Source organism: Homalodisca vitripennis, chromosome 4 (genome assembly GCF_021130785.1).
Source record: "Homalodisca vitripennis isolate AUS2020 chromosome 4, UT_GWSS_2.1, whole genome shotgun sequence".
Lineage (NCBI taxonomy): Eukaryota > Metazoa > Arthropoda > Insecta > Hemiptera > Cicadellidae > Homalodisca > Homalodisca vitripennis.
The window spans coordinates 136014449-136031889 of NC_060210.1; the positions used below are offsets into that span (position 1 = coordinate 136014449).

General features: G+C 32.1%; 2 protein-coding genes across 3 annotated transcripts in view; one reads left to right on the forward strand and one right to left on the reverse strand.

Moving 5' to 3' along the window:
* The window catches only part of LOC124360242 (DNA-(apurinic or apyrimidinic site) endonuclease), a 36328-nt gene extending 34203 nt beyond the window's left edge, over nucleotides 1-2125 (forward strand). For both annotated transcript variants that reach the window (XM_046813683.1, XM_046813684.1), the window contains one exon: nucleotides 1080-2125. The gene's annotated coding sequence lies outside the window, so the exon portion shown is untranslated. The remainder of the gene's footprint in view (nucleotides 1-1079) is intronic.
* Nucleotides 2126-4766: 2641 nt separating this feature from the next.
* LOC124360243 (sodium-dependent transporter bedraggled) overlaps nucleotides 4767-17441 on the reverse strand; it is a 166805-nt gene continuing 154130 nt past the window's right edge. The window contains exons 5-15 of the mRNA XM_046813685.1: nucleotides 16781-16911; nucleotides 15313-15463; nucleotides 15007-15195; nucleotides 14085-14245; nucleotides 13606-13828; nucleotides 11280-11560; nucleotides 10684-10815; nucleotides 9387-9614; nucleotides 8311-8511; nucleotides 7526-7695; nucleotides 4767-6714 (exon numbers count right to left, since the gene is read on the reverse strand). Of these exons, the coding sequence (XP_046669641.1) occupies nucleotides 6348-6714; nucleotides 7526-7695; nucleotides 8311-8511; nucleotides 9387-9614; nucleotides 10684-10815; nucleotides 11280-11560; nucleotides 13606-13828; nucleotides 14085-14245; nucleotides 15007-15195; nucleotides 15313-15463; nucleotides 16781-16911 (2234 nt within the window). The 3' untranslated portion in view covers nucleotides 4767-6347. The remainder of the gene's footprint in view (nucleotides 6715-7525; nucleotides 7696-8310; nucleotides 8512-9386; nucleotides 9615-10683; nucleotides 10816-11279; nucleotides 11561-13605; nucleotides 13829-14084; nucleotides 14246-15006; nucleotides 15196-15312; nucleotides 15464-16780; nucleotides 16912-17441) is intronic.

The window sequence follows — 17441 nt, forward strand, 5'->3', positions numbered from 1 at the left end:
TTATTGAAACCAATATTTACACCACGCTTTCTTTTGGCTTGAACTACTTTGAAATCTGTACGATCGGATTCAACTTTACTCATCTTCGTAACTGTCCCTGGTTCTGATAGTGAACGTTTACCCCAAACAACAGTGGAATAGGAATGGCGGACTGGAACAGAACTTGCCTTGCTTAGAGTTGAGGAGACTGAGTATTGTCATGAAGCCTTACAGTTGTTTGCCCATTAACACGACCAATTGGATCTTCTGCAGGCTTAGAAACTTTTTCCTTCCTCTTTGGAATAGTTATTTCCCTCAAAAAGCTGTTTGACGGTACAGAATTTCGTCTGCTTATGCATGAAGAGTTGTCAGAGTTAACCACTGGAGTCAAATCAAAGTCATCATTAATAACCTCACTAATGTTAGTTTCACCATCAGTCCCTATTCGAATTATTTACCGAATATAATGAGCTTGTATTTTTAGGAGATGATTTTTAAAGCACTAGAATAAGAGGTCCGACTACTATTACTAGTTAAGATATTGCTAATCACTTCTGAATGATCGGTCAGAATTGAGGTTAGTCTAGCGTTCTCGGCCAACAGATCGGTAACCTGTTTACGAAGATCCTTTTGATTCTGAGTTATATCAAAAATCTGGTCTGTTAGAATTCTAATATGCACCGAACACTCACACGAGCTGCTATTAGAACTCATTAAATCATCCACTGCATCGATCGGCTTACTCACTGATACACGTTTTCTCCAACTGCTGCTGCGTACACTCACTGCATTGAAAGTTCGACTTTTCACCTTTGGAGAAAGAGAAATCCTTCTTAGATTTACCCGCACAATCAAAATGAAACCAATTTTTACAATTACCCGGTACACATAACTCCTCCAGAGCTATTAGTCACTTTTTCTTGGACATCCACCACAAACCGGGTTCTTACTAGCAGGCGCCATTTTTACAATGTCTAGTTATACATTATACATATATCAGTAGAACTAGCTTACAGGTGTAAATTTTAGCTTTTGTTAAAATGAACCAGTTAATTTCTATTTATATTGCTTTTTTGTTTTTACTTGTGTTCTTTTTACAGGTCTAAGTCTTTGACAGTTCCTACCTGAACAGTTAAGTACAAGCGAGTTTTTTGCTGCTACAAGATCTAACGTAAATGTAATTAGCTTAAGTTAAGGTTGAATACAATGCAAATATAATTTGTAAATGATTGAACTATTTTGAGAAAAATGTATTAACCAATTAAATCTATCAGTGACCAATTACTGATTGAAACATATTGCAATGTGTGGTCCAGAATGGGCATGTACAATTCCAGTTACATTTATAAAATATTAATTTTAGTCCACCAGTTAACAAGTAAGGACATTAAAACATAGTACAGCAGTTATGTGAGTTGCTGTATTAATTGCTGTCATAGTTTTATTTTAGGGTTTATTGACAATATTCTACCAATTGTTTGAAAAAAGCTACTGATTTAAATTAAAGTCTATGATTGGTCCAAGCATGTTATTTTGTCCTTTAGGTCTGATTTTACAGTTGGATGAAAACAAATATGACAACTATTGTTATTTGGTGGAAACATATAAAAAATTTAACATTTTGTTGTGGAATGATTTTTGATTCTTTATTTGTTTTGTCTTATAATAAACGAAGAAAGTAATATTCCCTTATAAATCAATTTCTGGTATCTTAAATTGTATTTTTTTCAAATTAATCACGGTTTAATTTTTACCACCAAGAAATGTTGTTAAACCATTCTGATTAAACTCTTTACTATTTTCTTGTTATGTTGTTGGAATTACTATATGTTGTTGGAAATAGTTTTATGTTATTCCATAATGAAAAGTAAGTGTTTGCATTATAAAAACATTGCTTTTTAAAAGAATATTTCACTTCAAAAATACTGATGTTAAAATTATTTTTGTAGCTGTCGATTTTTATTGACTTGGCATTTTCTTCGGAGACTAAAATCAATAGTATTATCTTCAAGGAAGATTAATGATGTTTTCTTCGTTTTCATTAAATTAGTTGTACTTTTTTACTGTTAGTGGTATGATACTAGTTTTGTATATTCATGTGTAGTGAGGAATAGCAAAGTCAAAAATAAATGTTGATTGTTGTGGATGTTTTAGTTATTGGAAGTCTTATCCTGTACTCTCCCTTCTTGTAACATGATAAATGTATTTCTTAATTAGTGCTCGCACTTAGTGAGTACCTGGATACAGTATGTGTCACACCATGGTACATCTTAACATGTATATTTAGTCATCATTTTGATATGACGAGGATAATATGAAGCGATACTGTCTGATAAAAAAATCCAGGTAGTGAATAACACTTTAAAATACTGTTGTACTACAGGCACTGTCAAATTATTTAACTATTTATATGACTTGTATTTAAATTGGGCCAGAAAGTTTTGGATATTGGTATTAATAGTTACGTTCACTCATAAACAAATAAAATATTACTTGTTTGAACTAGAAATTAAGTCATATATGATATATAAAAGTGACAGGTAGATAACACCATTAATCAATAGGATATAGCAACCTACTCATAATACATATACTCATAGATCAAATAAAACATTTTTTATCAAATGCACCACATAAGTTTTAATCGACTAAGACATGATTGAGCACATTTGCCCTGTCAGAATCATGCTGGTCCATTGTAAATCCTCATTGAATAATCCCCTTCTTTATCCTCCAACAATGCAAGGAGGCAAAACAACTAGTCCAACAACTGGACTTTGCTGGTCCCACTAAAACAATTTCATTAGTCCCCCTGAGAACCAGTGCTATAAGATCCCTTTCTATCACATCCTTTAAATACAATCTACCTTGCAATCATGCATGTGGATTCAGCAATATGATTTACTAATAAATATTACAGTGAAAATACTATCATACCTACTACATTGGCATACCCTCTGAAACATTTAATCAAAGCATGATTGGTCTAAAATCCTTTCAAAACTGTTTCCACCCACACCAAAATATTGATAGCTCTGTTTTATCTTCAAAATGTAAAGATTCTTTAACCCTCTCCAGCTAACATCTCTCTGACTGACCAATAGGAGACCACTGAATTCCATGACCTTCACAACTTCAATATCAGTTCTTTATTGATGATGGATGATTTGATGGATAATAGGATTATGGAAATCTGTCATCGCTATGTTATTTAAAAGAAATACATTTTGAGGACTGGAATCTGTTTTCTTCTCCAGCTGCAAGTATTAAAACATAGCTTTAAGCATGCAAAAAGTAAACAATTCAATACATGGTGATGTAAATACCAACGCAAGAAGCAGTCCCAAGACTGTTTGCCTGGGCTGATGGGGATTTTAGTGGGCACGAGTATCGCTCATCAACGGAATATGCTGAAGGTGCATTGAAAAAAAAAAGAAAAACTACCATTTAGATAAAACTTGGGGAAATTCTTTAAAATATTGTTTATACATTCAGAAAACTTCTTAATTTTCAGAGGTTTATTGCTGCCACTAATACAGAACACAGAAAAGGAGTATTCAGTATTTAATAGCTTCCAAACTAAAGCAAAGTCATGTTTATTACAATAGCAAAGATCAAATGACACTGATTGTGTTCTTTCATTTATTTCTTCAAGAATTTGAAGTTCAGTCTCAATTGATGAAAACAATGCACTGGGTTGATTTTGTGTCTGTACTAATCTTCCAATGACCTAAATTCACTTACAATATGGACAATGCTTGGCCATTTTCTGCCAATAGATTAAATAAATTTGTTAGATAAAAACAATAAAAAAAATATATATTTTAAATACAAAAATGTGTTCAAATACCATGACTGTGGTATGCCTCCAAAAACTTTAAAACAGCCCCATTTGTTGTTCCTTATGGTGATCTGTAAGCACTTTTGGCACCCATCTTGCACAAAATTTGTGGTAGCCTAGCTTCTGTGAAACAATTTCATAAAATAAAGTCCATATAACTTGTGGGAACATAGAGAAAGCTCAATCATTGTTAAAAGGCAGTTTTCACGAATCTTTTGTTATCTTGGCAACCAGATCGTCAGTCACAGTGCTTGGACATCCACTCTTCTCTTGACCATGAATGTTTGTTCTGCCATTATTAAACTGAATGCTCCACTTCCTAACAAATCTTTGAGTCATTACATTGTTCCCATACACTTCACACAGTTCCCAATGAATTTCTATTGGTTTTAAGCTTTTCACCAACAAAAAACTCGTCACAGACTGCACTTCACAACTGGCGGGATTTTCGATTGCGGGAAACATTTTAAATTTGAATATAAAAGTTTGCTGAGGTACGTAGCACGAGCAAACCAATATATACGTGATTGGCGCTCAGCTGGAGGCGTCGGATGGAAACGTTTCTTACTTTCTGAATAGCCATTATACATTAGAAGGCTACTGTTGACTGGCAGAGTAAAAATAATTGTTAAATTGATTTGGTATAATTGCTTTTAAAAATGTAGTAATGGAAATTGCAAAATATAAAAATGTTGTTCTGGATAAGATAAATCTTGCACCAAAGTTTTTTGATCAAAATACAAATTGAACTCAGTTGAACCCTATACTTTTTCAGAGTTACATTAAATTTTTACCAATTACATTTAAAAATTACTGTTATTGTATTGATGATTATGCCTTTGAACACTCTATGAACTATTTAAAGGGAATAATAAACAAATAATAATACAGTTGCGCTAATGTAAAAATTTTATTTATAAAACATCATTTAGCAGATAGATAAAATAAATCATTAGCATATTACTTTAGTATTACAATTATTTTAGCTGTTTATAAATATTTTGGTTAAAATAATATTTGCTTGAAGCAAAAAAGCTACAAAAAAAATGTAACATATAAATTCAGTTTATTAAAGGATCAGAATCAGTCTTTGTGAATGCCTTCTCACATGCAACACCACAAATACAACATTGTATATACATGACAATAAATATGATACACACTAGAATCTAGTCTAGAGTTATAATATGTACAAGAGAAGAGACGTTATACTTGGACTAGTATAGTAAAGGTTTGATTCGGTTGTGATGGTTGTGAGTTGGTAAAAAATGTGACATGTTCGTTTTGCCAGAGGAATGTACAGATTTCTACAATTAAAAATCCTAGGAATAAGTGTTGAACACAAGTATATCCTCTTTTGTTCACAATTAAAACAATTTCTATTGGAAATCACAAATGTTGTGCAGTTTTGTTTATTTAAACCTAACATTAAACACATGCTCGTTGTATTAATTTGAGATCCTTTAATTAACTCGAGACTGTACAAGCCAGTGACTATTCGATAAACTACATTATCCTAAAGCTTTGTGTCGAGTGTTACAAAAGCATGTTTAGTAAAATTGTCTATATATAATGGAGGAATTTGAAAACAATTAGCAATAGTGATGTTTGAAACGTGAACAGTAATTTTAATTGACTTAATGGGAATGGGAGTCATCTCATTAATTAATTTCTTTATAAATTTGTCAAAAAAAATTTGTAATTATTTTGTGCATTAAACATCTAAAAACCTTAAACTTTATACATGTAAAGCACTTATATTCCAGCTTTATGACAATTTACTGATTTCAGTTGTTTAATCACTTTAAATGAAAACAATAATTTAAAATAACTAACGTGAATATCACACATTTCCAAACTCAGTTCTGGAGAGCATACTAAGATGTACAGCATTTGGCTTTACACTTTGTACTTGTTTAGACTGTTCAACTATATATACTTCTAGTCCTAGGATACATCGTAGCTTACCTAAGACACACACTAACACAACACACTGCTATTGCTTTGGCTAACAAACAGCTTCGAGAAGGACGGATTCAGCACTTTCTATAAGATATCACAGATGAGTTACTAGGCACTAGGGCAGTAAACTAAACACTGGTTCAATCGACATAGGTCACTCCAGCAGAGAGTGATTTTGTAATGAAGTAGTCCAACTGAGCTGGGCAGACAAAGTGAGTTGGTTGATCCTTTGTTTCAAGTCATTATTATGTATTACTGAACTTAATGTTGAAATTAAGGGAAAGATAACACTCTCCTTTAAAATTTTACTCCTTGAAGGTGATTAAGTCCACTATTTCCTTAGAGGATTTATTGAAAAAAGTAAGAAGAAAAGGTGTTTAAGTAACAGTTGGTCACAAATTTTAATATAGTTAAAAGCAGCTAAATGAGAAACACACAAATTACCAAGGATTGATTATTAGATACCCACATTTTAAATTCAATTTAACTGACCTATATCAGTTGAACTACTTCATAAAAAATGATTGCACTATGCCGAATTGAAAACACTTTACGATCTGTGCGATCAATGTCTGTGGAGGTCAAGAACTTTGTCAACTTCCAACACGATAGAGTCCTCATTTATTGGGGCCGCAGCATCTACAAGCCGCTCCGAACTGGAACTCTCAATGACATCCCGAACATTGCGCCGTATGCTACTGCGTAGTATGGTGGCCACATCGTCAGCAGTTAGGGTGGAGTGGTCTGTCCGATTCACTACCACCGTGTCTCCCTGACTCTGATGCATCTCGACCAGCACGGCCGAGTAGTCTGGGGGTGGTGGCAGAGGCAGGCGAGGGCGGCTTGACGGCTCACTGCCCTCTCCACTACCTAGTGCTGTGGTGATCCGCCGCATGCTTCGTCTGAAGCTCTGACGCAGCATTTTAGCAATCCTATAACATCAGGGAAAATGGGAACAAAATTAGTTTATAAAGTCTAGAATAGAAATTAAATTAATTACATTCGTCTCTCTTTGATTTGTTTGTCACAATCTTACAGTTTTAAAGTTCTTCAACAAAAATTGTGAAAAAAATTATGTTCTGCTTTTTTTTATAGTAACAGTATTGAATGTTCCTTGTTAATAAATAAATTGAATAATAAGCTTATGATTTATATATTTATAAAATTTTATATTTTATGATATAAAATTATAACCTCAAAGTATGTTTTAGACAATTTAAATGTTTACTATGGTGTGTACACATTTCTACAACAAAAACTCTTTTCCAAAATGTTTAACAAGACATGGATATATTAATTAGGGATTTTCTTAAAGTTAAGGAGAGTTTTTTAAAAGCTACCAGGTACAATAGAGACACTAAAAGTGAGATGCCTTGATGTTGTTTCGTAAAGGGAATGAAAGCTTTGGTTTTCTGTGGTTGAAACATTTACAACGAAACATCACGGGTTAAAACAGTTACGTACAGCTTTGTTGGGAGTAAATATAGAATGAATGATCAAATAAAACTTGTATGTAATAAAATGGAGTTTATTAATATGAGAATATTTGTGAAAGTGTATAATTTGTTGTACAATATTTTCTGACATTAATAAAACTTTTCTGGTTTCAGATAATTTTTCTTCAAATATTGAGAAATTCCAGTGTAAACAAAATAACGTATATTTATTACAAAATTGTAAAATTAAATTGTACAATAATATAACTGAGTTATTTTTAACCCACTTAGGGACAATTTTACTAACCTAGCTCCTGTGGCAGTGGTGTAGGAGGGAGGGGGTGTGTACTTGGGTGGGGGGTCCTCTGCTGCGATATTGGCGGAGGCGGTAGCTGTTGTCTCCATGTCTGTCTGACTTGTGAAGTCTAACACACTTGCTGCACCACCTATCTGTGGCCTATACAGCATTTGGATCCGCTGGAAAAGCAATATACTCATAATGAGATGTATATTTTATAAGTGTATTCTGTCATGTACTAATCATTGTTGTTTATATTTAATTTTTGTAGTTTGAGGTTGTCTATGCATATTCCATCACCAATTTTCAACCTTCTGATTTCCTATTCCTTATAATTATCATTGCATCATAGTATAGCAATCCACTCTTCATTTAAAAATGATGTCATCTTTGAATGAATGAGGAAATCTTCATTATATGATTTATACAGTATACAGCAGCTAAAAACGCCAATAAAAGTGAATTTTAATATTATGTGTACATTTTTTACTGAATTCCTATATAACCATTAACAACTTATTGGAAGTAAAAGCACAAATAACAGCTAAAATGAAATACTAATACTTCATGAGATATTACGATTCTAAACCTCTAGCAAGCCTGGCTGTAGAAAAAATACAAGTGTTCCAGAAAAATGAGATTGCTGTGGTATTGCAAACTTTCTCTGTAATTTTAAAATGATCGTAATATCAGATAGCAATTAACAATGTATATATGATTGCAAGATTAATGTTTGACAAAATAGTTAAAAAATGAAGTTACTATTTTCTTAACAGAACTACAATCTAACTTACATCAAGAATATCCGGAGGCCCATCAGAGAGGTAACGACAGCTCTGTATAAGACCGATGAAAGGTATCGTAAGGAGCAGCACGACCTGCAATAAGCAGCCGAACTGTCGAGCCCACGTAGGCCAGTAGTCGTAGAACATCGGAGCACTCCAGCAGAACAACTCTCTGAACTTTCCGTTCTTGAAGATGGTAATGGACACTACCTGTATTGAGATAAGAAAAACAATGAAATATAAAATGTTTTGTTGCTAACTTATTAATATGACTTGTTTTATCTGGGCTTGATTATTTCCTTATCTCTGTGACATTAATAAATACAAATTTGAAGAGACAATTTATAGAATTGTCAGAGTTGATAATTCTTGGATAAGGCATTCTTGTTCTAAATATGAAATATGTCCAAAAAGGATTTAATTAATTAAATTAATAATACATTACAATTTTTAATACTGTTTAATCTTCAGTCAGTTCTTGTCTCTCACACCTTTGATAAATCTAATCTGAATTCTCAATTGAATAATATAATATTTTTACTCTTCTCAAGAGCTAGTAAATAGTCAATACAACAATGTAAAGCACAGAGGATGAGAATGGATTGGTGAAAAGCAGAAAATTCCTGTTCTTGAATAACAAGTTTTTATTGGTGATACAGACAAGCCCTCTTATTTCAGCTCTATAAGCTTCTTACACGAACCTCTCGTTTAAAGGAACAGGCAGCTTAGGTTCAAGAGAGCGAGCAGGTTATTCCTCTAGACAAAAACATTTCTAGAGGAAATATTTACAGAGATCTGATACTCTAAATAACTTCTTATTCCATAATTCTCTTTTATCTTTATTGAAATTTTAAGGTAACGACATCCCCAGAATTGAATTGCATACTTATTTCATCTTTCTAATCAATCTTATAAATTTCACATTAAAGGTGTGAAATACTAAGTGTGAACTCTTTAATAGTTTTCTTGTAGAAACCTCTTTCTAGATTACATAATTTTCAATTTGCATAAAATATTTTTCTTTCCTCTTAGTGGTGAATTTTTATATCAAATTTCTCTGGGTAAGAGAGTGAGAGGATAAGTACCATCAGAAGCACCGGTAGAATGACGTTCCAGATGAAGGAGAGTAATGGAGCGACCAAGTTCTGGAGACAGGAACCGGCTCGGGAAAAGAGAGTAGCTACGACAGTCTCACCACTGTAAGGTCTCCCTCGCACCATGAAAACTGCCAGCAGTTCCGCTAAGTAGAGACAGATCATCCACCATCCGCCGCCCACACAGTAGTCCAGGTAGTAAACCACGAAAATGCCAAACTGGACAGAGGAGGCTTCATTATTACATGCCGACTAAAGTGATTTTATCCACTCTAAATTTATGACTGGCACAGATGAGTCATTGGAACTAATACGTGGATGTGGACTGGCATTTGTAAGGACTTTACAAACATTTTATTTTTATTATTAAATACATTTAGAAAAAAGTAATATTCATGAAAATAAATGCTAAAAACCAATAACCAAGTGAATATACTCTTAGGAATCAAGAATTTCAGTTAACTTCATGTGATGTCTTATGAAAAGTAAAGCAAAAAGTTTATGAAATGTAACATGCAGCTTTGAAAACACTTCTTTAATGAATTATGACTACATAAATAATTCACTTCTGCGATTGTGAGTGTATTAATTACTCAAGTATGGTATATTTTTTAATTTTGGCCAGGAAAATGTGATGAGATGTTTCCCGGAACTGAATCATTGTAAGTAAGCAGTTTTATACGATTGCAATTTATTTTTTAATAAAATTGAAAGAACATTTTTTTCCTAAATAACTGATTGTAAATTACTCTAATTTTTGTGGAGTCAACATAAAGGGTTAAAAATACTACATGATAAATTTTACCACAGGTTGTATTTCAGCTTCAAAAGCAAGGAGACTGTGGACTTTAAGATAAAAAAGACTGAAAGTCAAGATTTTCATTCTCTTTATCTTGTTGGCTGGCACTGATATGGTTATTATTTACATGTTGATAGATAATTTTAATTACAAGTACGCCAAGCTATAAAAACTGTGACATGTGATAAAACTTATCATTTGATATTATTATTACATTTTTCTACCCTCCCCACGATAACGTATCAAATCTAGCATAGATGGCAATCAATTTCTTAAAGAAACTTCATCAATCATTTTAAAGAAAAATTTTCATTCTATTTTTATACATTGTAAATTGGTTTTCGCTTCCCACATTATAAATTTACGATTAGAAGCATAAAATATAAAAATCCTATATCAAAATTCAACATTGTACTATCTTAAAGTTGTATCTCTAGTTTTATGATGTCCACACATTTAGCAAGTCTATATTACAGTGTTAATAGGTACCTGAGTAGCCATAGGCAAGCCGAGGATGAAACCACAAGCACAAGTGAAGAATGTGATTGTTGTTTCCCAGTTCTTCAGCTTCTTGATGTTGATAGCCATGATCCCAGTGATCAAGCAATGCCAGATTGCCAACTGAACAACAAGAAACTTAGTGAGTTAGTTATATGTTAAATAAATGTATACCTTCAAATGGAATTAATATGAAAAAAACACACATGAATTATATGTTTAGAAAAAGAAATGTTTGAGAGTTAAATTAATCTTATAAATATTATTTTTAGTTTTACAACAATTATTTAGCTCAGTTTTGAAAAACAAAGTGACATCTGATTCTTCTTGTACACTACTAATTGGAATAAAAATTGCTCATACTCAGGATTTGTGTGCTATTAGCGTGTAGATACTATAGAAATCTTAACTAGTATGATGTTATGCTACCACATTATAGATGAAATAAGATGTGTGGATGTAATATTTACTATCTCACTTTTGTGTTTCCTCTTCAATTGTATTATCCTTTATACCTTCTTTTCTAATTTTCATTTACGGGGCTAGCTACCTTACAGTGTTAAACTAACTGAAATTCATGTTGTTACCTGTTGAGCGATGCCGAACAGTATGAGGACGAAGTAGAAGAGGACAGACCAGAAGGGCGAAAGGTTGTTGGCTCCGATGAGTGCGAGAGTGGAGGGTACGAGTTCGGTGGCGAGGCGCAGAGCCTGGTAGCCGCTCTGTTGACGAGTGTTTGTGTGAGGCATCCACACACTCTCCCCCACTACATATTGTGAGTGAGTAAGCCATCGCACTGGCGTCCCCGCGAATGCGTTGGGCAGTGGATTCTTGACCGGATGCAGAAATGCATAAGTAGACATGCGTTCTGAAACAAATGAAAAATAACTTGGTGGTGGTTAAATTATCCATTGTTGTTGACTACAATTTCTCATTACATTGACATTTATATAGAATTAAGTGAAAACGGAAAAAGTATGAGACCAGTTAGTACAGTGTATGATTTTATATAATGAGGAAAAAGTGAGGAAAATCTCAACTTTTATTCTAACTGTAGTTGTTTTATTTTATTGTTAATAAATAGATGCATAAAGATAAAATTACTAGACTACTTCAAATAAATACAAAATGTTTTGATTTAAAATTGATAATCTTGGAAAACTTATTAAGAAAAATTAATTAAGAAGGTGAGTTTAAATTGTTTTAAAATGTTCATTTTAATGGCTAAATCTGATTGAAAAAGTACCATAAAAATTTAGTAAGTATGATTTTACAATTTTTTACAATTTGTTATTAAGAGGGAATACTAGTCAACTGCCACCTGCACAATGAGGCTGTGATTTTAACTAGTGGGCTAAAGTTTAAATACATAATCGTTTCACTTCAGAAACTTAAATTTGAGTGTTTCAATGCTAATGAATTGTTAAAAATACTAGTTTATATTTTATATTGAGTAAAGATTTTCCCATAGTGAAATAAATTTGGAATATAAAATATAAAACATTATTATTAACAGATAATTGTATTTTTAACAATTCGTTAACATTCTAACAGATTCTAAAGTGAAAAATGTGTGCATTTGGGATAAGTTCCTATTTATTAAGCAGTTTTTAACTTAAATCCTGTATTGAAATTGGAGCCTCAGATACGTGTGGTCGGCAGCTAAATAGTGTACCATTTTAAAATTGAGACTAACTCATAATATAGCCATAGGATTTTATAACTAGGAAAATGAACAAAGCGAAAGCTTAAAAACATGTAATGCATTCCTTAAACATTACAATTTTAAATGGTCCTTAGACTGTATATTTAAAAAATTTCTTGTTTATAAAAATGTAGGATAAAAAAACGTTATTTTAATATACTGTGTCAAATAAATTTGTTATAAATGCAGTGCTGCATAACGCTTTTAGAAAATTATCAATTTTATATAAGTTACCAACAACAACATAATGATAATAATAATAATAATCCATGATAAATTCAAGATGAATTGAAAGAGTTTGTTATATTATAGGTTTATCATTCTATAAACATAACATGTGATAATGTTTAATTAGATTTAAGTAATTAATTATGTAATAGAACAAAAGTTACTATGAATTAATTATTTCGTGATTTGATTACTTTTAATATTTATAGTTATTTTATACTGTATTATTATGTCTTTTTTATCTTTAATACTCATAGTGTCACCTGCTTCAATAGCAATGATATATTATCAAATATATTGTGTGATAATGAATAGATTCATTGATACAAGTCCAATTAATCTCAAATTTTACTCAATGAAAATTCAGTTTGTATACGGTGTGACTCATGTATGTATGTGGTGTGACTGACGTATGTATGTGATGTGACTCATGTATGTATGTGGTGTGACTGACGTATGTAATATGTAAAAAATAAACTTCAAACAAAGAATAACTTATGTATGTGTTGTGACTAAGAATTATGTTTAGAGTAAATGGAACTATTGAACTTGATATTTGGGGGTTATGATTTAATTATTTGCACAATGTTAATTTAGCTGTAATGTAATAAAACCTTTAATTTGTTTCCATAATATTTGGAAAGTAAATCTCCATATCATATTGTAATTTCCAATATGTAATCTCATATTGTAATCTCCTGTTCCCACCCAGTAATTACTCCAGTTAAATTACTACTTCAAAATCCACTTATACTGATTATTGAATAATTGGACTTATTTTTTGCTAATTGTTTTATTATCTCTATTTTATTGTTTGCTTTTTTGTTTACATTACACAGCATATTTTATTACGCATTTAAAACATTAGTAAATTTAAAAAATATATCAAATATTTGAGAAAAGATTGATTTAGTAGTATATTAAATAGACGTTAACCATATTCCAGCATAGCCTGAATTGTTTTGCTAGGATTCACTCACCGAATGAGCTGGGCATGTAGATGAAGCCGTGTGCCAATAGTATCTGAGTGCAGGAGTTGGCCAGGAAGGCGGAGAGTGCCAGAATGGAGAGAGTGAAGATGATGACGATGGCAGTGTCACGGTGGAGGTAGTGCTTGGGACGGTTGTGCGAGGCTACTTGCATAGCGGCAGCGCCTAGGAGTCCCCACGTGTAGAACGCTTCTGTACTAGCGGCCACCCAGCTCTGCAACGACACAAGGTATGATAGCAGTCAATACAGCAATAATTACTGGTCAAGATATTATCATTTGTGACTAAAACCACAAGTTTCTGAAGTTTTTTAGTTAACAGATGTTTAATTAGATGTAACCCTAAATATACTTCAATAAAGAACATTGTACATTAAATAAATACATTCAAACTGGTTTACAATATATCCATTTGCTAATATATAATTCAATGTTAGCCTTTTAGTACAAATATACATGCAGGAAACTTACCTTTGAGTTTAGAAAGAATTCACTCCATTCGGTTTCAGGAAAAAGAAATTGGAACTTAGGATCAGCCGGCATGAAGCCAAGAAGTTTGGAGCAAAACAACAACATTCCGAAAACAGGCATCAGGGAAAAGAAGTACACCACTTTGCCATAGGATTTTAGACCTAAAAAAAAACAGTATATTGTACTTGTGAATGTTGAGTTTAGCTCCAGTTCACCTTCCTCTTATGTAATCTCCTGTTATGTAATCACTGTATTTGTATTACTTAGGTAAACTTACACAACCAAAAATGAAATAAATAGAAAACTTGAAAACACACCAATAATATTCAAGGGTAAAGTTATTATTTTTGAACCTTAGTTCAATTTTACAATATTATAGGCATGATTTGTCTTCTAGTTTCACATCTTTCATCGGATACTGCAGCTTACAAGTTCAGACTGCTTTACAGTGTCTAACATAATCACTATGCCCCTTGGTAGTCAAAATGTTAAAAAAGTGTAATAGAACCCCTAACTCTTTTGAGGAACATTTTCGTATATAGGCTAGACAAGCAATGTATATTTTTTCTTTTAGTGTGGCAATGTGTTACTTTTGTAAATGGTAAGTTATTTTGTTTTCTTAACCTTTCAGTTTCTTACTGGTTTTGTAATAATCTTAAATGTAACATGAGTGAACTGTTGAAGATAGAGCTTACATTGGTTCTCTTACTTAATAAATTTACTTTTGTGATGCCTCTGATGAAGATGGCCTTGCTATTGAAGGCCTCACGATATATAAGTGATATAGTTCAGAATAGTGATAAAAAATGTGTGAACAGCACTATGATTATTTTTTTTAATACACCAAGTCATCAGTGAAACTCTTTCTCTGTATAATATAACCGAAGCATATGATTCTAGAGGTATTAGAGTTGAGATATACCTTTACTAAGAGAAATGAAGACTAGCATCCAGACTACGGCAAGGTTGAATGTAGCCTGGAACTTGAGGTTGCCTGGAGAACTTCCCGGAGAGCTGAGGTTGCGCTGTAACACCACGCCACTGAAGTAGTCAGGAACTGTCTCTTCGATCTTCACAGGCGTCATGTTGTATCCGGGCATTGACTGACCATCTAGTGGAACACAACATCGTGGTCACAGTCTGTCTACTCTACTGTGGTCGACATAATGATATAAGCTTAGTTAGATACAGTGCTTGTTTGCTGGGAACATTAAATATAAAGGCTTACCGTCTCTGTAAGCGTTGAAAGGCTCTGCCCATCGATAGATGTCTTGCTTTGTGATGAAAGAATCTCGGAAGTAGATGAACATCCAGGAAACACCCACAATGCTGTAGATACCCAGAAGAGCTTGTGATACTAGGAGAGCAATGCCGACACCCTGGAATTTGTTTATATTAATTTCGTATGTTTTTATTTGTTACGTAAAATAAAAATTGACATACCACGAGGACACCTTCAAGTAAGGTACAGGACAAGCATACGATTCATGCTTGTAAAAATTATTTCTATTACACTCGTTCACAAACAAGAAGCATTGCCATTAAGAAGTCCAACTGTTTATTTCATCAAATGTGTCACGCAACCTAATGTAGAACCTTTTCGAACAAACAAAACAATACAATTTGTTTGCTGCTTTATAAAATTTTAATAGTGACACATATTTGTACAAAAAACCCAGCTTCTGTTACACAAATTTTTCTGGGATTTTTAAGGTGATAACTAAATGTTCCTGGAATAGATAGTAAGAAATGTATATATAATTTTATAGTTTACAAGATTATTTTAACTTTCACATTGTTTTTGCAGACTATTTTTGAAGTTATAAAACACTATATGATAGGTTAGTCTAAAATATAAGAAGACATCTATTTAGCTGCTCACCATACAGCTGAGTCTCAGATTGTAACATGACTGAAGTTTAAAACCACATTATAAATAGGAACTCGTCTCAAATTTACAATGTTTCACTTCAGAAACTTAGATTTTGGTAACTCATTGCTTAAGAATTGTTAAAAATAAAATTATTTGTTAATACTAATGATTTATGATTATATTCAAAATAGATTTAACCATGGCAAAGCCATGAATTATAAAAATATAATCATATTTTTTAACAATTCATATTATAAATAATTATAAGTGACCAATTCCTCCTATTACCACACCCTCTATCACCATATCATGTAACAATTTCATTACCTTATCAGCCAGTTATATGTTAAATTAAAAATGTAATTTGTTAATATTGAAGGGTTATTCTATTAAGGATATTTCAATTACCATTATCCTTTATGAGAGTTGTGCTCGCAGCACCTGGAGAGTATATTCTTTATTGCAATTTTAATTGATAAGGCAACAACCATATACAATGAAACCTTGACTACTTCTGCCTATTTGTAAAATTTTCTCCCATATGATATCAGGAATAATAGATAATAATACACATTGTAGGATTCATTTCAAGGCTTGTAGCTCTTTTTATACAACCTTTCAAAGTCAATGCAATTGTTAATTGACTACACTTAACGTTTATAATATAAAACAGCCTAAACCAATTTGCAAATTTATGTTGAATTCTTCAGAAATTGAACTGAGCTCTAGTCTTACCCCTTAGGCTGTAGTGAAAGTGGAGTATTAAATATTTCCAAAAAAAGAGATAACTTCAGTAATAGTTAGAAACTCCTTATTTAGGTACCTGAAATATGGGTGATATCCTCCACATGTCCATGGTGCCTGCAGCGAGGAGCTGACCCAAAGATACATGGAAGGTGAAAAGAGGAATGCCGACCAGTAGAGACATGATGAGGAACTGAAGGAAGAAGTTTGCTGCAAAAAATAACAAACATTGTAGAAATAATCTACAAGTACTTGTAGTAGTTGTAATAAAAAGTCTAAATATACAAAATTATACAACTTTAAAATAAAAAAGGGAAAATATTACAGACAAAACGCAAGCTTTTTGAATAAAATCAATAAGATACTTCTCCGTGGTTCGGTACCATGTGATAATTAATAAATAAACACTTAACATAATTTTATATTACGTAAAAAAACATGTATTATACTAATAATAACATTATTATACCTTCTAAACATGCTCTGTTTGCATGATATTTAATTTTATTTTGTATAATATTTGTCAATGAATTTTTTATCTAGCTTTTGTAGTTGCCCCCTTTTTTAAACAATAAAAATTATGCTTTAACTTTCACTCCTATTGAAAAAGAATGTGAACTAGAGTTTGGAATAAAAAAATCTTGAGGGTAGTTCATCTAATTAAAATAATTGTTAATTTGAAACTTTTTTGTTATTGTTATATGTGATACATTAATTTAAAAATTTTTTGTTAATCTCTA